The sequence below is a fragment of the Prorops nasuta genome, unplaced genomic scaffold (assembly GCF_024137725.1).
Source record: "Prorops nasuta isolate Cenicafe-Biocafe unplaced genomic scaffold, Cenicafe_Pnas_1.2 PNAS00045, whole genome shotgun sequence".
Classification (NCBI taxonomy): domain Eukaryota; kingdom Metazoa; phylum Arthropoda; class Insecta; order Hymenoptera; family Bethylidae; genus Prorops; species Prorops nasuta.
The window spans coordinates 834,894-856,672 of record NW_027116842.1 but is presented as its reverse complement, the minus strand read 5'-3'; the positions used below and the strand labels follow the sequence as shown (position 1 = coordinate 856,672).

At 35.0% G+C, this 21,779-nt stretch overlaps 3 protein-coding genes across 3 annotated transcripts in view; 1 reads left to right on the top strand and 2 right to left on the bottom strand.

Moving 5' to 3' along the window:
* The window catches only part of LOC136784022 (synaptic vesicle glycoprotein 2B-like), a 162,711-nt gene that overhangs the window by 71,645 nt on the left and 69,287 nt on the right, over window positions 1-21,779 (bottom strand). The window lies entirely within an intron of this gene.
* On the top strand, window positions 4,346-6,229 carry LOC136784032 (uncharacterized). The gene is made up of 3 exons (XM_066744485.1): window positions 4,346-4,482; window positions 4,577-4,741; window positions 4,900-6,229. Exons 1-3 carry the CDS (start codon window positions 4,346-4,348, stop codon window positions 6,227-6,229), a joined length of 1,632 nt encoding a protein of 543 aa, XP_066600582.1.
* On the bottom strand, window positions 14,780-15,382 carry LOC136784031 (putative nuclease HARBI1). Its single transcript, XM_066744484.1, has one exon. The coding sequence runs from the start codon at window positions 15,380-15,382 to the stop codon at window positions 14,780-14,782; it is 603 nt and encodes a 200-aa protein (XP_066600581.1).

Genomic DNA, 21,779 nt, shown 5'->3' with positions numbered 1-21,779 from the left:
GAGTGTTCCATAGCGAATCGATGCTCCCCTATAAGTACACGAGTGTACAGGAATTATTGCCAAGAAATTATGAGAACCGTGAGCAATTTTTTCATCGGCTTCTCGAAAAACATGGAGAGGAAAACGATTTCATAAATTGTATCCTATTCTCTGATGAAAGCATGTTTGCAAAAAATGGTGTTATAAACATGCGAAACGACGACTATTGGCACGAAAGTAACCCATTTGCAATAAGAGAACAGAAATCATCATTTAAATGATCGGTCAATCTCTGAGCAGCCATCGTCGTAAAATATTTAGTAAGTTTCTAACACTTATTGACATTTATTAAATTAAAATAATATTTGTAATTCATGATGATTGTAAAATTACTACAGATTGGACCGTGAATCCTAGCATCTCTCTCTCTCTTATATTGATAGGAGAGATTTACGCCAAATGTCTAACGAATCAGTTTCCAGAGCTATTAGAAGATGTTCCTTTAGAAATTCGACGGAAAATATGGTTTCAACACGGCTGAGCAGCTTCGCATAATGTGGGCACTGTGAAAGGTGTGTTGCACTGCAAGTTTCCTGGCAAGTGGATCGGCCGTGGTGCTCCCATCCCTTGACTTGCTAGATCTCCTGATTTGAATCCATTAGATTTCTTCTTTTGGGGAGCCTTAAAAGAAAAGTTCAACATGGGAAGATATTTAATACGGTATTAGGAAGAAATAGCAGCGGGATTGGTTGTGGTTATCACGGAGGTCACACCTGAAATGGTAGTCACTGTCCAAGTAAATCTTCTCCGACGAGCAAGAGCATGCAACAATGCTGGAGGTGGCCATATGGAACACATTTACAATACTGCCCATCCTTAAATTGCTCCTTAAAAAATCAGATAAATAAACATTTTCTTGCAAATTCTTTTTATTTACTAGGCTAATCATCAACGACGCGACTATTCGGCTGTAGCTTTCTTTTCTTGATTACAGTCAATGATTACTAGCTTGGCATAACTGTGCGCTCATTGACTGGAGGACAGTCCTGGTTTAAAGTGTGTAGTTCTGATCGAATTCTATTGGCATTATACCGATTTGCCTATTAATTATTTGGCATCCGAAATTAAATTGTATTAGAATGCACAATAAAATTTAACCAAGATTCTCGGTAGGTAAATTTCGCGTACGAGTTAGTTTTTCCGCGAGAACACGAATTAAATTTAAAATTTTCCGTTTATCAATAAAAAGGCAAATGAGCTAACCGGCAGCAAATCCTCACCGATACTGGAAAAATCAATATAAGAGGAGAGTAAATCCTCAGAGCGGGAAGCTCTCGCTGATTACTCCCATGTATCATGCGTACATACCAATACTACTGCATTTATGAAGGTGATATATAATTGCGCGCAAAATGTTATCCTTTTCCTCCCCTTAACCAGGGGCTGGATTGAAAAATAGACAACGGGATTTTGCGTAGAAAAGTCTTAGGAATCACTCCTTTAAAACAAGTGCGGTGTAATCATTCCACTCTGTATATATATTAGGGTGATTAAAAATAAGTCGAAACAAAATTTTTTTAACGCACATTTTTTTTTATATTTTATGCATTAAAATAGAAGTTTTCATTAAATTTGACCTCTGTAACTCAATTTTAAAAGGTGGCGTAATATATTTCATTATGATTTTTTTACTGTAATATCTTTTTCGTCATAACCTATCATGAAATGCCTTTCGAATAAGTTTTATTTTTTGGATGATCCTTCAGTTATGAGATGACGTTAGTAAGTATTATGAGTAGTTTTCAGCGAATGGCCGCCTAGCGGTGGCAAAGAGAGTTAAGGAGCCAAAATAGAGTGCCATGGCAAGACAGCATAATAGCCCATACCGTTCTTTCATGAATTTCCTCGAAATCGTTACATTATTAATAGCTAAATAATGATTATAGTACGGTTAAATGCTTAAAAGAAACAATATGGTATTGATTTTGTGTGAATAGTGTAACTTTATGATAGGTTATGACGAAAAAAATATTATACAGTAAACAAATTATAATGATATGAATTGCGCCACCTTTTAAAATTGAGTTACAGAGGTCAAATTTTGGTGAAAAATTCTATTTTAATGCATAAAATATAAAAAAATGTGCACTAAAAAAATTTTTGTTTGCTTTTTTTTTAATCACCCTAATATATATATATATATATGTTAGAGTGGCCGATGTTTGGAGAGGTTTTGGTTGTACGGATTTCCGTAAGAGCGCCACTATGCTATTTTCAAAACAATAGCAATGGGAGAGGGGAGATAATTGTAGCAGTTGAATTTAACGTTCAGTAGGGTACTGACCTATTTTGCTGTATAATAAAAACAAAAATAAAGGTGAATAGTGTTGATAGTACATGTTGTTTTTCTATTTGTACTTATTTCGAGAGAAGTTTCCTTACATATATATATATATATATATATACACACCAAAAACCAGCATTCGCCTGAAAAAAAAGGACGGCAAGTACATTAATGTGACACACCTAAACCTATCCTATTATTAATAAAATTAATATTCCAAATGAAAAACATGGTGTGATTCAACTAATGGGCAAGCATTAGCATCCTTATTAATACCCGTAAGAAAAATATTCAATAATCAAATAAGTTACGGGGCCAGCAAGTAGCTTATTTGTTTATTGATTATTTTTCTTACGGCTATTAAAAAGGATGCTAATGCTTGCCCATTACTTGAATCACACCATGTTTTTTAATTGGAATATTAATTTTATTAAATATAGGATCGGTTTAAGTAGGATCAATGTACTTGCGCTCCGTTTTTCTAAAGGCGAAGTCTGTCTATTTTGGTATCTCACTACGTTTTTTAATGATTATAATAAGTAAACAAAAAGCAGGTAAGTATACATATATAATCGTGCACTCCAGAGAACAACGCTTATTTAAAATCCTATATTCCGCCGTAGATTCAGTAAAACGTTCGCAAGTTCAGAGCAAACAACCTCAGAGTTTGAAGACAAAAAGATAGTTTTCAAATTCAGATCGTTTTAAATGGAGATACTTTAAAAAAAAAGGAGTAAATTATAATAAAATTATCATTTTCACATAAAATTGTTGTAAACAAAAAATGATTATTTGTTTGTTTGCTTACTTATTAGCTACAAAAGTGTAAAAGTGCATACATATCCATAAATCAATAATTAATAATGAATTACCCATCGTTAATGAATAATCTAATATCTAATATTAATTATTGATAAATAATTGATATTAAATATTAGATTATTCATCGATAATCGATTGTTAACTCATAAGTAGCCAACTTCAAAATGTTTGCTTATTGGTTACGTGTATGAGTGCGTCTATGCACACCCCTCAATCGATAATCGATAGTAATCAATAATCGAATATCAGTAATCAATAATCTATAGTAAACGATAATCGATTAATAACCAACTTCAGTATGTTAGTTTCTTTATTTGTTCACTTGTTTGTTGATTACGTATATATTTGCGTGTGTACATACACCAATCGATAACGATTAATAGCTCTTAAGTAGCCAACTTCAGAGTGAGACATACTCGGAAGAAGAAAATGTAAAAAATTTAAATGTTATATCATGATTCAATCTTATGGCTCCTATATATCTGGAATGCATGAACTGATTTTCATACTTGAAGTCTCATTTGAAAGGTCTTTAAATGCATACGACGTTTAATCCTTTCGGGACGGGTCACGTAAATAAGCGTTCTGACTCATTTTACTTGTATTGATATCCGAATAGTGCTCATTGACGTTATAAATACACCAATGTGTGCTGTTTATTTATTGTTTATTTACTTTAAGTACGAGTGATATTGATTATAGTTTTTGCATATGTTTTTTTATATATTCAAGGGTGTCGTAAATGTCAGAGGAATCTACTTCACTCCCCAAGTATTTTTCATATATTTTGGCCTTTTGCCTATAAATTATAATATGATATTTTTAAATCGAAGTCTTTATATTTACAAAGTTCTTGCTTTTTATAACATGACATTATGATATCAAATCAACGGGGTTTTCTATTGCGGGTACTCAAAGCCAGAGCAATTAATAAATTCTATTTTATGAGGGGCGTTTTCCGTTGCGGGCACATACACTGTCTTTTCCTAACAGCGGAGCATAGGAGATTCGTGTTAGTTGACTATAGCACTCGGAATGATGGAATCTGAGAGCGCTGATTAGTCAATATTGCGTAGCACCAACATATTCGCTATGTGCAAACTAAAGGAGGGGATACGGAAACGTATCGCAGCGCTCATGGTGGCAAAATCGGTAAACGTTGCCGGAAAATATTCTAATTCTATTGTGATTATTTAAAAAATGAGCCATACAAATTGTTGTGTCGTCGGCTGTAAAAATAATGGTATAAATAGTGGATGTAAGTTTTACAGATTCCCATCTGCACGACATAAGTTGCAGCAAAGGGAGAAATGGATCTCAGCAGTGAGAAAAATAAAGTAAGTGATATAACCTTAGTTATTACTAGGCCAATATTTTGTACTATGCTACTTCAATAAAGAAATCAGTGTAATATTAATTGTATAAATTTAGCTCTGATGGATTACTGTGGATACCAAAACGATGGAGTTATATATGTAGCGATCATTTTATCGGAGGCGTAAAGAGAGATGAAATAAATGCGCCAAACTATTCTCCAACAATATTTCCGCCAATTTATAAAGTAGACGAAAAAAAGCAACAAGCAGCAATTAAGAGGTACGTTTTCGTAAATAATGTTTAATTATAGCTATTATTTTTATCTTTATATAGGAAACCTTGTTCTCTTCATCAGATATTAAATATGAAATAAGAAAAAAATGCTAAATGATTAAAAACTTAAAAAGCTGTTAATTTTCGTACTGATATTTTTCCAGACATTCTCGGTTTATGATGCGCAGACAAAAGAAAAATGAGACACCCCACAGTCAATCTTTAAATGAACAAGACACTTCTGAAAATAATAACGCAATTGCGTGTAATGTAAATAATGAATTTATTAATGAATACCATACAAATGTGAATTATGAACCGGAACAAAACATAATACCTAAAATAGTTGTGGATGCGGAATGCCAAGCAGAAATATTTTGTAAAGATATGCAGTTTCAGATAACATTAATTTGTAATAGATTAGTGTTTTCTGACAAAAGTTATTGTGATGTTGAAGTTCAAACTGTGATTATTACAGACTCTAATCCTACAATTTATATAAGTCAGAAAAAGCTAAAAAATAAAGGATGTGGTACAGCACCTAAGTCATTTGAAGATAAATATACTGAAGCCAAAATTGAACAAGAAAAATCAATCTCTTTTTTTGCTGGATTTACCACAATACAAAAAGAGCAACAATTATTGGATCTCGCAGGCATAACGTTTGAAAATTTTTATTTTTTGTTGAAGAGATTAAATAAATCAGGAAATAACAGCAGGATTTCACAGGAAAATAAACTGCTCATCTTCCTGATGAAAATGAAACTTGGGTTAACATTTTCTGCACTCAGTGTTTTATTTTGTGTACACAGAACATCAATTTCCAAAATTTTTTATACTACTTTACACCATTTAAGTTGTGCTACATCTGACTTAGTATTTTGGCCATGTAAAAATGTTGTGAAGAGAACAATACCAGATTATTTCAAGCCCGATTATGCTAATACTCGAGTTATAATAGATTGCACCGAATTTAGAATAGAAGTGCCTATAAGTGTTGAAAATCGAGTTTATTGTTACTCTCATTATAAAAGAGGTTTCACGGCAAAACTTCTGGTTGGAATTACTCCATCAGGCTTTATCTCTTTTAAATCAAAAGTTGCTGGAGGTAGAAAAAGCGATACTCAATTGACTGTAGAATCAGGTTTAATAGATTTGCTAGAAGAAGGTGACGTAGTTTTAGCAGATAAGGGATTCCCAGAAATAAAACAAATACTAGATAACCAAGGGAAAAGTGCAACAGTTGTTATGCCACCATTTTTTGAAAAAAAGGGTGAATTTACTGAACAGGAAACCAATGAGACATACAACATAGCAAAAGTTAGGATCCACGTTGAGAGGATTATGCAGAGACTACGAACATATCATATTTTAAATAAAATACCTGAACATTTATTTAATAATATTGACGATATTGTACATGTTTGTTGCGTTCTTGTCAATTTGCAGCCACCAATTATTTCTGCGATAAACGATAACAAAGAAAATTCATAAGATATTTTTGTGTCATAAAGCAATTTAATGTACTTTTTTTATTGTTATAATAAGTAGTAACTATTGATAAATAAATGTTTTCTTTAAAAATACTTAACGATTCTTTAAAAATTTTATTTGACTAGCAATTACTTATTTTTAATTTTTATATTATTATAAGCTTTGCTTAAATCAACAATTTATAAAGATAAAACAATATTAAAGCTTTTTTTCATTACAATTAAAAATAGATATAAAATATAAAATAGCAATACTGATACAGTCTTATGCTAATACAAATTAACATTAAACTTCAAACAATTAAACTAAGTTTTTGTATTAATAATGTTATTTCCAGTAAAGTGACGTACACCTTCACCTTTAGTTAGATCTTTTGAATCATTTCGTTGTATATTCTCTAATTGAACTTTGTTACATAAGGATGGTAGATAATTTTGAAAGTAAAATTGTTCACACTTTAATATTACTTCTTTTATAAACATTTCATTACGAGAAACTGGAATACAAATGCTTCCATTCTTGACAGGTGTATAAATAAATAAATCACACAACTCTATTTGAGCAATGTACATTTGTACTTGACACTGAGTATAATATGTTGTCTTTTGTCTCAATTCAATTACCCCATCATATACCTTTAAATAACTAGGATAAGGTTTTTTTGCAGTAAAATCAATTATAGCTTTTTTTTCACAGCTACTAGGACACTTGAACTCTACGATTTTACTTATTTTACTATTTTTTAAGACAATACCGTCCAAACTGGCACATAACCATGGTTGTTTTTCACTGACTATAACACCCACTGTTTTTACTTCAACTTGGAAAAGACGTTCGTACTCTTTTTTAGCATCGGTTTCATGAATTCTTCCATACCTTGTGGCAGCAACATCCAATTTCTTTGGAAACATCTTTTCTCCAACTATTGCTTCGATAGACCTAAACTTTCGACTTTGAATACTGTAGACATCCTTACTTGCTGAGATTCTTATATATCTCGCCTTAAACCATGTATCACATCCTGATTGCCTCACAGTATTCAATGCTAATTCCAAAATTTTATCTCTTGACAAAACAATTGATTTTTGATAAAAATAATTTAATTCCTTAGAAATATTTTGCACTTTTGAATAAACTTCATACACATTACATGAAAGTAAAGTATTTACAAGACTTTTGCATTCTTCTTTTTGTAAATTTATTTCTAGTGTTTCTAGCATATCTTGCATTAAACTTTGAACACATTCTTCATCATCATCTTTTATAGCTTCAAGTAAAATAATTTTTAAATGAGATGAATTGTGTAATTCTGATATGCTTACACTAAATGGGTTGACTGTCAGTTTATTTTGAGTAGGAAACATTTCATTAAAATATCTTCCTTTAGCATACCTTTCTTGAATAGCTTTTTTTTCACTTGGTCGTCCCCATAATTGTTCATAGTTCGTTTTGGTTAAACTATTATCAGAATTTATATATAAAATTAGTGCTGCCAAATGTTTGCATCTGTTACTTTTGTTGTATGTACAAGTACAACTTGTTGATTGTATATTCCTAGTACTGTCAATCTGAAAAAATATTAGGTAAATATAAATAATTTTTATGGAGTTACCTCATGCTTTTGTTTAACTTCAAACTTACATATAATTTTACAGAATATGGCATACAACTAACAGAAGCTTGTCTTATAACCTCAGCTTTTATCATATAACTTATTCCATTTTCTCTCAGTTCTTGAGCATTAATTACATGATTCGCATCAACTAATCTTTGCCCTTTAGGCAATGTTTGAGGCTGAAAGTTTATTTTATGGGCCACTTTCCTGAATCCTGTACGTAGTATCACAGTCATGTCTTACTTTATTTTATTACCTAATTATATGAAACTCAATATCACAGTAATGTCTTATTTTTTATTAGTATTCAATTATGTCAAACTCCATATCAAAATACACAATTTAATATTAATTTAATTATTGAATATTAACTGGATTATAATTTTTTCCTATGGTTACCGTCGTACATTTTCCGGCAAAAGTTCATGTTTTCAAACCACTAGGTGGCAGCATCAGTTTTTCACATAGCGAATAATAGGCCGTTACCAATAGTTGGATACGAAAAATGAGATTCATCCGCCATTTTGGTGTGGAGAAATGTTTACATGCTGATCGTAGCAGAAAGAGGTGTAAAATGGAAAAATGTCAAATGTTGTCGTTAGTAAAGTAAAAATTGAATACTTTGAATGAAAATGAAAAATATTCGTCTTTCCATTCATTATTTTCAAATTTTATTTTAGTAACCTTACCATTTGACATTTCTCCTTTTTACACCTCTTTCTGCTAGGATTAGCATGTAAACATTTCTCCACACCAATATGGCGGATGAATCTCATTTTTTGTATCCAACTATTGGTAACGGTTTATTATCTGTTGGTACTACGTAATATTGACCAATCAGCGCTCTCAGATTCGATCATTCCGAGTGCTATAGTCAACTAACACGAATCTCCTATGCTCCGCTGTTAGGAAAAGACCCTGTATAGACATAACAAATCATAATTCTTAATTCGACATGGGTGCTTAGATCTCATGTAACAGAAAAAACAAAATTTTTTATTTCAGATATCGTAATTTTTTGCGTCTAGCGCGGTCGACATTGTGAAATATACCCGTCCTGAAAGGGTTAAACTTAAATGAAACTTTTAAATTAATAATGTGACGAAAGAAATTTATATGAAAATTGAATGATCTAATCTTGCTGTATATACTAGTATAGTGTCTCGACTGCAGTCCAATGTACTTGCCGTCGAGCCACTATCGTGTCTCTTGATATGAGTCGATCTCTCTTAAATAGGCCTCCCCCCTCCCCTGCCCACTTCAATTTTTGAAATAAAATAGTTTTCAGCATCTTAAAATTTTCGTTGAAATTTCTATTTCTTAATGCCGTTAGGCTTCTTAGAAAATTCAAAATCGCCGACCAAGAATCAAGGCTGAAATAGAAGGAAGCATAAAATTTTATTTAATACTTTGTAACAAAGTTCCCCGTTACATATCCGAGATACCGAATAAAAAACATAAAAGCTACTGAACAGTGGATATTATTGATCGCTACGTTACCGACTCTTGAGATAGGTTCACGAGTAGATTATAGTTAACGACAACATTGGACCCCGTTGATTGACAGTGGCCCGGATGAAAAAACCTGCACTCCACGAAGCGATGTCCAGATTGTCCTAGGAAGTAAGGCAGGACTATGCCAAGCAACTTAGGCAACCTAAGATAAGGAGAAGCGGCTTCGGTGAGTCCCAAAAAGAACGGCTATTTCTATTAGCCCCCAGGAGCAGGGGAAATAGAACATCGAGTCTGGCTTGAACGTTGGTTACGCGCTTCAAGCTAACTGCGTAGTATGTTGTTCGCTGACTGCCGATGACAGGCAGTTGAAACGTGACCACCAGACTATGTTGATGTGTCGTTGAGTGCTACTGAGCGCGTGACGTGGCACCCAGACAGTCGTGGGTCCGTTCACGTACTACACGTGAGGCATGTGCTATAGGCCAGTCTGCACGTACGTCACGATTGGATACCGGCCGATGCTTAAACGTTTGTGCAGGAGCGTAGTTAGCCCGATGGAATGTTTTCCGGTGCCCTCCGCAATCCCACAGGTTTGCGCTATGGCTGAACGGACCGAGAACATTACCTCCATGGTGTTCCGCCCTTGGCAGGCTCTATGCTTGGTAATCATACCGCAGGTTCCCGCACTCCTCACCACCACCTGTGTGTGGGTGGTGAGGGGTAAAGTATGTTCCTCAGCATGCAGGCTCACAAGGCTCAGACTTCCGTAAGAAACCCTCCTCTCTCTCAACGAACTAGCATACTGAGCGACCCAGGTTACCGCTACCGTCTGATACATGATTGCCGGGATGTAAGAATGCAAGATTAGTAGGTATGAGGTGCCTCGATGATAAAGAAGGGTTGTTAGTCACTCAACTAACCAATTAGCACCTTGTTACCGGAAGTAAGTACAGTCGAAGTTTACGGAGAACCCGCAAAGTGAGTGGCCCCTCATACTGGCGGGAATGATTTTACAGTATTCATAAAATAATATATTTTTGTAGATCACTGTAGAAATGTAGCTTACATTTCTCGTACATTGCATACAGCGTGTTGAAGCGGTAGATATCCATTACATCTGTAACGTTATTCCCGTCAGTGTGAAGGGCCACTCACACTACGCGTTTTACATTACCTTCGCCCGTCCCTATTTATCGTTAATAGGGCGCCAGATGGTCACTTGAGTGGCCGACAACCCTACGTTATCATTTGAGTCTTTCGACTCCATTCACTATGCATCTTATATGGCCCTACGGCCATGCATTTGGACGGTAGCGGTAGCCAAGGTCGCTCTGAGGGCTAGGTCGACGAGAGAGAGGCGGATTCCTTACGACACTCCGAGCCTCGCAAACCTACCTGGTGAGGAGTATACATCTCCCCCTCACCAACCACACACAGATGGTGGTGAGGAGTGCGGGAACCTGTGTTATCATTGCCAAGCATACAGCCTGCTAAGAGCGGAACACCACGGAGGCAATGTTCTTGGTCCGTTCAGCCATAGCGCAAGCCTATGGGATTACGAAGGGTATCTGAAAACATTCCAATAGGCTAACTATGCCCCTACACAAACGTTTAAGCATTGGCCGATATCCAGTCGTAACGTACGTGCAGGCTGGCCTATAGCACACGCCTTACGTACGCGAACGGACCCGCGTCTGTCTATGTGCCGCGTCACGTGCTTAGCAGCATGCACGAACACATCAGCACAGTCCCGTGGTCGCGTTCCGACTGCCTGCTATTGGCAGTCATTGCACGACATTCGCGCAGCCTACTTGAATCGCGTAATCAGCCTTCAAGCCAGACTGCATGTTCTATTTCCCCCCCTCTTGGGGACTAATAGAAATAGCCATTCTTTTTAGGATTTCCCGAGACCGCTTTTCCTTATCTCAGGTTGCCTAAGTTGCTTGGCATTGGCCTACCTTACTTCTTAGGACAATTTGGACATCGCTTCGTGGAGCGCCGGTCTTTTCATCCGGGCCTCTGTTAGTCAACGGAATCCATCCTTGACATTAATTATAATACACTCGTGAACCTATCTCACGAGTCGGTAACGTAGGGATCAATAATACCCACTGTTTGGTAGCTTTTACATCCTTTATTCGTTATCTTGCATGTGTAATGGGGAACTTCATTACAAGCTACAAAATTAAAGAATTAAATTATTTATAACCATTTTAAGAAAATTGTAAATTTATATCTCCCAATGGTAAATTATCTACGACATTTTTTTTCAGCAAAATTGGCTAGTATTTACAAAATTTACTAGGCGTCACACAAAAATCTATATGGAATTTTAAGGGCTAGGGCCCACACATAAGGGGTACTGCCTTGGAAGTGTCCCCAGAGTCAATACGAGATAGGTAGGAGAGGTATCCAGGAGAGAGTTTTCCACATTCTGTGAGGAGAAGGATGCCAACGGGAGAGGCCTCGCGGAGCAGAATAGACGGAGAGCTGGTTACATGTCGAGCAACGTGCCTCGGTCCATGGAATATTTTACATGGAGAAGGTTCGATTGACATCCAAAAAGCAAAAGCCCGACCGTCAGAAGGCGTGCAGGAAGATGTATGCGTGGGCGGGCGGTCAATCATGTAAATTTTCCGACAAAAAAAACTGACGATTGGCATGACTGAAAATTTACAGAAATATTGAGGAACACGTGGAAAAGCAAAGAAAAAATTATCAGAAGGCTAAGTGGAAGATAAAGGGTTGTCAAAAGCTGCAAAATTTGCGAAAAATGTCGGAAAATTTACATGTTAAGCGGCACTTCTGACAAATTGTATTTTTATTGTTTACATATTTAATAAACTGTGTGAAAATTGTCAGAGGGCAAAGTGAAAGAGACAGTGAGAAAGTCGTCGGACTCGAAGAACGAGAGCGTATTTGGCCGTGCGGCGCAGCGCCCAGCAGACTGGTAGCTTTTCTTATGATTTTCACGCCGTACATTTTTTCTGGCACTTCTGACAATTTGGATTTTTATTGTGTACGTGTTGAAAAAGTTGTGTGCAAATTGTCAGAGGACAAACTGGAAGAGATTTATAAAAATTAAAGTGCAAAGTGTGATAGCATATTTCGACGTGCGGCGCCGCGTTTAGTAAGAAGATAGCTTTTCTCTTGATTTTTGCGCCGTATAATTTTTATTGCAATTATAATTTCTTGGAATGTTTATAATAATATTTATAGACAAAATAAAAATAAATTTTGTAATATTCGATTTATAAATGTACATAATATATGAAAAAAAAAATTATAATGGGACTGCCCGCATAAAAAAATTCAGTCTTAGAAAGATCTTGATAGTGATTTGAACGATATTTGTAAGATCTTTGAAAGATCTTAAGCACATGGCACACGATGCTGGTTTTAGTGCTGGACTGCTTCTTGGCTTCTGTGATGGCTAGTTAGCTGATTTTGAAGTCTGAAAATGACGTCATCTACTGGCTTCACTGTCTGTTTTCATGATGGATTCTGAATAGAACGGGTGCTATTTTCTAAACTGGATTCTGTACTGATTGATTGCTATAACCAATCAAAACACGACTTTCAAAATTGAAGATATAATATATATATATATGAGTGTGTGTGTGTGTGTGTGTTGTTTGTGATATGTGACTGATGATATACAGTAGCTATAATTAAAATTAAGTATTATATTAGATTATTGCAACTATGAGTAAAGAAAAAAGAAAATGGACTCAGGAAGCAGTAACAGCTCTAATAGAATCTTATAAAGAAGAGCCGTGTTTATATGCTATTAAAAATCCAAATTATAATAATAAGCATTTGAGGCATGAAGCTTTAAAGAAAATAAGTATTAATGTTTCTACTATCAGACCAAGTACAAGTGAAATGGAGTGTTCTAATAAATTTCATAATCTTCGAAATCAGTTTAATATTGAAAATAGTAAAGTAAGAGAATCTTTAAAGTCTGGAACAGATGCTGAAAATGTAAGTATTACAATCTAACCTACAGAGTTTTTCTTTTATTATTTATGTTTATAAATATACATAATGTTTTAATCGAAGGTGCATAAGCCAAGCTTATGGTATTACAACTATTTGAAATATTTGGAAGACTATTTTATTCCTAGAAAAAGCAGAAATTCTATGGTATCGAGCACGAAGGCACATACAATAGTAAATGGAGTAAATTATAATCGGCAAATCTATATAATACGGTTTTAATATTACAATACATTATAATTACTTTACCCACATGTTTATATTTTATCTACGATTGTAGCTTCAACTTGTATCAAAAGGTCCACATCATCATTCAGTAAATGATGATACTGGAGAAAAGTGGATAGAGGAGTATCTTGTCGATGATCCTATTTATGTATCTGCTGCAACTGATTTAGATTTTCATTTTGACAAGTCATCAGAAAGTTCATCAGAGTTAAGTAATAGGCCACTTTCATCAATGATAGAGCCTATAATAACTACAGCACATGCATCACATTCCTCAAGTCCTGCATTATCTATATCAACTTCAGAAATAAACAACAAAAATAAAAGGAAACGTAAAGCAACTTCTAATAATGAAGATAATTATACTGATACAATAATGGCAAAAACTGAATCACTAAAGGCACCAATTATTGTGAAATCCATGGATGTGCACAAAAGTAACTCATCTTTATCTATGTAAATAATCCTGTGGATACGTGTATGGCTTTTATAGGGTCAATCTTAAATAGTTTTAACAACGAAAAGCTAAAGTATGAAATAATAAATAAACTAGTAGGAATTGCTATGAATGCAAAGACTGAAGATTTTTAAAATGAAATATATTAAGTACTCTTTTTTTGCTTGTGTAAAAATGAACGTTTCTTTTTTATAAGTATTATATTTTATGAATAATAGTTTTGAATGACCACAATTATATAATTTCATCTTAATTATTATCATAATAAAATAAGTATTCTGTTTTGTTATGCTTACTAATTTTATTGAGCTGAATTATAGTGTATTATTATATTTTATTCAATTTTGTATAACAAAGAATAGTTTTGTAGTATGTAATATATTGTTTTATAAATAATAAAGAGCATAATATTTATCAGTACAGTGATCATTTAACGGGTTCCCCTGTTTATTGCGTCGTATTGCCAAGGAACTGCTCCGCATGAATTAAAATACGTACAGAACATATCTCTGATGTTTCTTGATTCAGTAGAAGTATGATTTGGGCCTTGTCGACTAATAGAGGTTCCAGAATTTATTATTTCAATATTTTCTCTTCTAAACTCTGAGGGAATATATGTTACTATGTTTTTTCTTATCAGATAATTATGTAAAAGTATGCAAGCGTATGATATTAATTCTACTTTATTGACAGAAAGATTTATTGGATTAAGGAGAACTCTAAATCTGTTAGTAAGTATGCCGAATACATTTTCTACCACTCTTCTTGCTCTACTCAATCTGTAATTAAATATCTTCTATTCTTGTGTCAAACCTCGTTCTGGGTAAGGTTTCATTAGGTTTGGATGTAGAGCAAATGCGTCATCTGCTATTATCACATTTGGCATTTTATAATCAGAACCAGGCAGAGCACTCGGCTCAGGTAAATTTAATTTATTTTCTTTAAGACTTTTTCCTAAGGAGCTCTCAAGAAAAACAGAAGAGTCGTGACAACGGCCATTTTTGCCAACATCTACAAATATGAATTTGTACTCTGCATCTACAAGAGCTAGTAACACTAAACTGTCCGTTACTTTATAATTACGGAGTTTTGATCCTTCAGATCGTGGCGGATGAAAAGCAATATTTTTTCCATCGCATGCTCCGATACAATTAGGAAAATGCCACAAATTCATGAATTTATTGGCTATGTTTAGCCAGTCTTCTGATTTCTTTGGAAATTGAATAACTTGCTGTTCTTCTAGCTTTGTTACAATAGGCTCTAATGTTTCCGGTATAATTTGAGACAGAGTATTGTGCGCAATTCGCGTAGAAAATGCAAGATCCTTAAATGAATGACCAGTTGCTAAGAATCTAAGAGTAGCGCTTAGTCTCATCTCACATGATATAGCCTGCCTCATGACTGTGTCTTTTTTGTATTCTTGGAGCAATTAGCATTAATAAATCATTCATAAACTCCCCTGCCATTCTTGTATAATTTTTAAATGATGCAGGATCTTCAGGTCTAAAATAAAATACACATGTATGAAATACTAATAAGGAACATATTGTTACGTTTCCCGTAACCCGCGCGCGAAATAAACAACACTTATTAATACTTTGAACTCAAAAACGTTTAATAGGACCAAACACAAACTACTATTCTTTATTATATTTGCTATTTGTCGGTTTTTAGAGATTCTTAGAAACACGTCTACTCGGTAAGACTGTAATTGCTGCTCTGCCTTAGTTCATATTCATACCGATGTTCTTTTCTCACCCCAAACATCCCTTGACAACACCTACTATATGTCTCATTCCTTTACATTCCTTTATCCCCCACACTCATTCAACTTATCACTACTTTCACACTCATTCATCCATACCCGCGATTTCTACCCTATCTTCCGAAGCTGCTCCGCTACAATATTATATAAACTTCAAGAAATTATTTTTTAAAAATGAGTATAATGCTATAGAGGGTGCTCCAAAATTTTGTTACCAGAGGATATTTTCTTTTCCATTGCATACAAAAAGGAATACTTCCACGAAACTGTTACATATATGTAGTTGTCAGGAATCTATAAAATGAGGCATTTTTTAAACATTGTATTAATTAACTTTTTTAGAGTCCTTTCACGTCGAGTTCACATGTACCTTCTTTTAAAAACATCATTTTACTTAACAGAAATAATACGGACTGATGTATTTATTATTGAATAAACTTAGAAGATACGTTTTGTTGTAGAATTAAAAGAAGTATTCTATTCATGTAGTGGAACGTTCTTTTTTTCTGATTTGATTGAAGTTGTATAGTATATGAGAAAGAGCCTATTTGCTTAACTTTGGAAAATGAACTTGATTTTCAATTGACCTTCAAATTGTTAATTACAATAGGGAAAAGAATAGACCATTCGATACAGATGAGAGGGTGGTGAAAGCTTCATGGAATGTATGTTTTTTTTTAAATATACAGAATAAATGGAGAAGCATTCGGTATTTCATACATATTTTGGGAAATCCTTTATATCTCAATTTACTTCAACTCGTCAAACAGCATAGTAAGAACACTGTTATAGCACATATCTCGTCTTAACAACCATTGTCGACTCCAAAGGCGTCTTTCATGCCTCTTCGCACTTTCTTATTTCTGTTTAATTACAGATAGAAGTGCAACAACACTTAATCTTCGACGTATTATTATGTTAGCTACGACATCATCTTCCATTGTTTTAGTTTTATTTACAAAATTTAAACCGCTTAAAGGCTTTGGAGTTTTGAAAATCGCAATTGGACAAAATGCGAAGAAGCTAATAGTCTGTATAACCAGCGAAAAAACAAGCATCGTATGAATCCAACCCAGCTATGCTGACACTTAATTTCCTATCATGAAATCCCGCACGCAATATCCAGCATGTAATCAAGCACCGAAACCAGCATCGTGTGCCATGGGCTTTACATTCGTATGTTATGAAGTCTTGCTCTTGTCCATTAACAAGACAAATTGTAAGCTCTTTCTAAGATCTTTAAAATATCTTTCTAATAAAAAAATGGCGTTTTGGATTTTCGAAGATGGTAATTAATATGATTTCAAAGATAATTTCAAAGATGGTTTCCAAGACGGTTTCAAAGATATTTTCAAAGATATTTTCAAAGATGTTTTCAAAGATGTTTTCCAAGATGGTTTCCAATATGATTTCAAAGATAGTTTCCAAGACGGTTTCAAAGATTTTTTGGTAAAATTTGTAATTGGTAACCCGAGTAGACAGTGAATATAGAGTATTCGATTCAATTGCCGATACTATAGATGCATTTTAAAAAATGCAAAAAATGGATTGTAATTAATTAATTAATTTATTTATTTATTTACTTTAATATATTACCTATTATAATTATAGACTAACAGTTATCAATTAATTTTACAGCATGACAATTTTTTTCCGCAGTGGAACTCGAACCTGGAACCGATGTCAGTTTCACGTGCAGCAGTCCTACATTTGGTCCACTCGGTTAAATTTCGATTTCTATCGATAACTATTTTCGCATGTATAGAAACAATAGACAAATATGTCGTATATTTTAAGTTAAATAAACGAAGTTATGTACAACAACTTTTAGGTTAGTTGAGTGGACTAAACGTCGGACCGCTGCACGTGAGACTGACATCGGGTTCCAGGTTCGAGTCCCACTGCGGAAAAAAATTTTCATGCTGTAAAATTAATTGATAATTGTTAGTCTATAATTATAATAGGTAATATTTTTTTACGCGGCAAAAATCTCGTGATAAAACTTGCCGCGTAGAGCAAAATAAGGGATACTCTATAAACGGTTTCTGGCGACGATACGATACTACTAAAATTAATGCGCGATAAACTACACGACTGTATTCGAATACTCTAAAATCTATAACGCTATAAACGATAAGTTGGGCACCAGGTCCACGTAACCAGTTTTCTCTATGACTGAATTCTCTACGAAAAATCTACTAATCGACAACAAAATTCCCCAAAGTGCTGGGCTAGCTCTGTCCCTAACTGGATAATGGAGAGGGGCAAGGTTAGGAGAGGTATTCGCTAATATCGATAATAGAATCTCTGAAACGCGATACAAAATCCGACAAAAGAAAAGGCAAGATTTACATAAGAAAAATCCGTAGATTTATTCACAAAACTCCTAGGATTTACAACTATTGAGAATACCTCAGGTTCAATTAACAAGGCCTAGAAAGTCGAAAATAAGTACAAATTAGGCCCGCCACGGTATAGATAATTTTCCTAGTAATTCTCTAACATAAAGCTCTACAAATACATCAAAGAGAACGCCAAAATACTACAACTTAATTCGGAAACGCAATAAACCCTAATATGAAGATAATCCAAAAAGATACAATAAACTCTAAATGAATGATCATGAAAGTTCTCATGATCATGGCTCAATATCGATATCGTTGATTCTTTAAATCAAATATTAACTAAAACAAAACTCTACTGATCTCAAACGCCTCGAAAGCGGAGACTTTATTCTTCAAAAACGGCAAGTGAACTGGAAATAGAGTTGATGTCCGGCGACACTCAATCTTAGCTCATCTACTCACGAAAACACGGGCTATTTTACCCCGGAAAACTCTACAAAAGATACGAAAATTATATCGAGCCTACAAGAGGCAGGCCTCGATGTGCGCGACACCGCCAAACGATACTTAACTGTAAGAAAATGTGATTAATTTTCCCCAGTTAAATCCCAATATTCTATATATTAACTTAACTCAACATATCACCGTATAATATTCGGCCGCGATCATAAGAAAGCAAAATCTCGAGGATTTATATAGCGGAATAAAATAAAACCATATGTACAAGGAAATTAGTGAAGCTCTGGCATGGTCGACCTGAATAAGGCACTCACTAATCCGCAAACTCTCGTCTTTTCGGTAGTCTAATTCTTCCTCTCGGATAGAGGAAGCGGTAGGAAAACAACAGTTAAAAGATGTCCAGAAGGCCTCAAAAGAACGGTAGTAGGTTCGGTCCAGGATGCTCCAGAGCTCACGTCAGGCTCCCATCAACACTAGGTTTCGAATGTGCCTTATGTAAGGCTTAGAATACGAGTGTTACTCCTCTAAAGGCTAGACTATGAGTGTCTCTCTCGTAAAAGTTAGACTAAGAGTGTCTCTAGCAAAACAGTGCTTTCGGTAATTTTCGATCATCCCCACCTACTGATTAAAAGGTTCGGATATCGATCGTACTTCCGAATAATCACGAGGATCCACGATATTAGGTGATCCTGGTCGATAGCTTGTTTTCACTTCTTTCTGTCACCAGGAGTAAGTCTTGTCCTGAACCATTCTAAATATTTTCGTCAGCTCCAGCGGTAGTGTGAGGTTTAGACTGTCGCCGTTCGCGAACCAGCGATGGATAAAAGCCGTAGGAGAGTATGAGCAAGTGACGATAGCCCATTCTGATGTAATTAATCCTCGAATTTGGAGGACTACACGATAGCTCTATTATTACTTGGATGTAGCTCCTCTTGCACCATGACCTCGGTATATCTTCTCAAGTCCAGGTGTTGTCCTTATACGGGCTGAAATCCCTCGTTGGTCGGTAGTAAGAAGACAAAATTGCGGTATTTCCTCCGATGAGTTTTCCGATGACGTAGTCATCCCCTGGGTTGGTGATGGAGGAGAAGGAGGAGAGGCAAGGCCCCCACTCAAGTCGACACGCCGTACAGAGAGTTTAATTTACAGAGCAAATACTTTACAAAAATGAAGCTACAAAGCGTAATTTAATATAAAATAAAATAACATATGCCGTTATGGACATGAAACGGAAGTGGATGAATAAATGAGATCTCTAACCTTTAATTGTGGTGGAATTCCAAGGTGATTCTGGAGCTTCCTTTGACCTTGAGCTGTAAAATCTCATTCTAACATGCTCATAAAATTGCAAGTGACAGAGGGCAAAATATCATAATTATTGAATATTAATGTGATTTACGGTATTAACTCGGGATGGTATATCCGAGAGTGTGCGAGAGTTCTTTATAATTATGTTTTGTGATTACACCAATACGCATAGAATTGGCCATGTCACAATATTAAGGTAAATAAATAAATTAATTAATTAAGTTAATATAATCCATTTTTTGCATTTTTTAAAATGCATCTATAGTATCGGCAATTGAATCGAATACTCTATATTCACTGTCTACTCGGGTTACCAATTACAAATTTTACCAAAAAATCTTTGAAACCGTCTTAGAAACTATCTTCGAAATCATATTGGAAACCATCTTGGAAATTATCTTAGAAACCGTCTTGGAAAACATCTTTGAAAATATCTTTGAAACCATCTTGGAAACCATCTTGGAAATTGTCTTTGAAATTATATTGATTACCATCGTTGAAAATCTAAAACGCCATTTTTGTATTTGAAAGATATTTTAAAGATCTTAGAAAGAGCTTACAATTTGTCTTGTTAATGGACGAGAGCAAGACTTCATGAAATACGAATGTAAGATCTTTCAAAGATCTTACAAATATCGTTCAAATCACCATCAAGATCTTTCTAAAACTGAATTTATTTATGCGGGCAGTCCCGTTATAATTTTTTTTTTCATATATTATGTACATTTATAAATCGAATATTAAAAAATTTATTTTTATTTTGTTTAGAAATATTATTATAAACATTCCAAGAAATTATAATTGCAATAAAAATTATACGGCGCAAAAATCAAGAGAAAAGCTATCTTCTTACTAAACGCGGCGCCGCACGTCGAAATATGCTATCACACTTTGCACTTTAATTTTTATAAATCTCTTCCAGTTTGTCCTCTGACAATTTGCACACAACTTTTTCAACACGTACATAATAAAAATCCAAATTGTCAGAAGTGCCAGAAAAAATGTACGGCGTGAAAATCATAAGAAAAGCTATCAGTCTGCTGGGCGCTGCGCCGCACGTCCAAATACGCTCTCGTTCTTCGAGTCCGACGACTTTCTCACTGTCTCTTTCACTTTGCCCTCTGACAATTTTCACACAGTTTATTAAATATGTAAACAATAAAAATACAATTTGTCAGAAGTGCCGCTTAACATGTAAATTTTCCGACATTTTTCGCAACTTTTGCAGCTTTTGACAACCCTTTATCTTTCACTTAGCCTTCTGACAATTTTTTCCTTGCTTTTCCACATGTTCCTCAATATTTCTGTAAATTTTCAGTCACGCCAATCGTCAGTTTTTTTTGTCGGAAAATTTACATGTTTGAACGCCCGCCCACGTATACATCTTCTGCGCGCCTTCTGACGGTCGGGCTTTTGCTTTTTAGATGTCGATCGAACCTTTCCCATGTTAAATATTCCACGAACCGAGGCACGTTGCTCGACAAGTAGCCAGCTCTTAGACTAGAATGCGGGGTATCATTGGTGATGCTTAAAAACTCCACTCGTTTGATTATACCTATGTGGAGGGAGACGGAGGAGGTGGTGTACTGGTGTTGCTCCTGTAGGTAGCTGATATGGACGAAATCCAGTAGTAGAGACGGTGATAACCGTGACGTTGCAGTGAAGACGGATGCACCGGTGCATCCTAAATATATGCGGAGTCTCAACTCGCGCGCGAAAAGATGAACGCACGCGCAAGCTATCTAATGGCGCGGAGCGCAATGACTGCGTTGATAGAAAGATACAGAGATAGCCAGCACGCGTGAGAAAGTCTAGGAACCCCCCGTACTATTCGCCTCCCCGCTGCTCCCCGCGATCTCAAACAATACCTATTTTGGAATTATAATAGAAAGCAACAAAATATATTTAATTGGCATTAC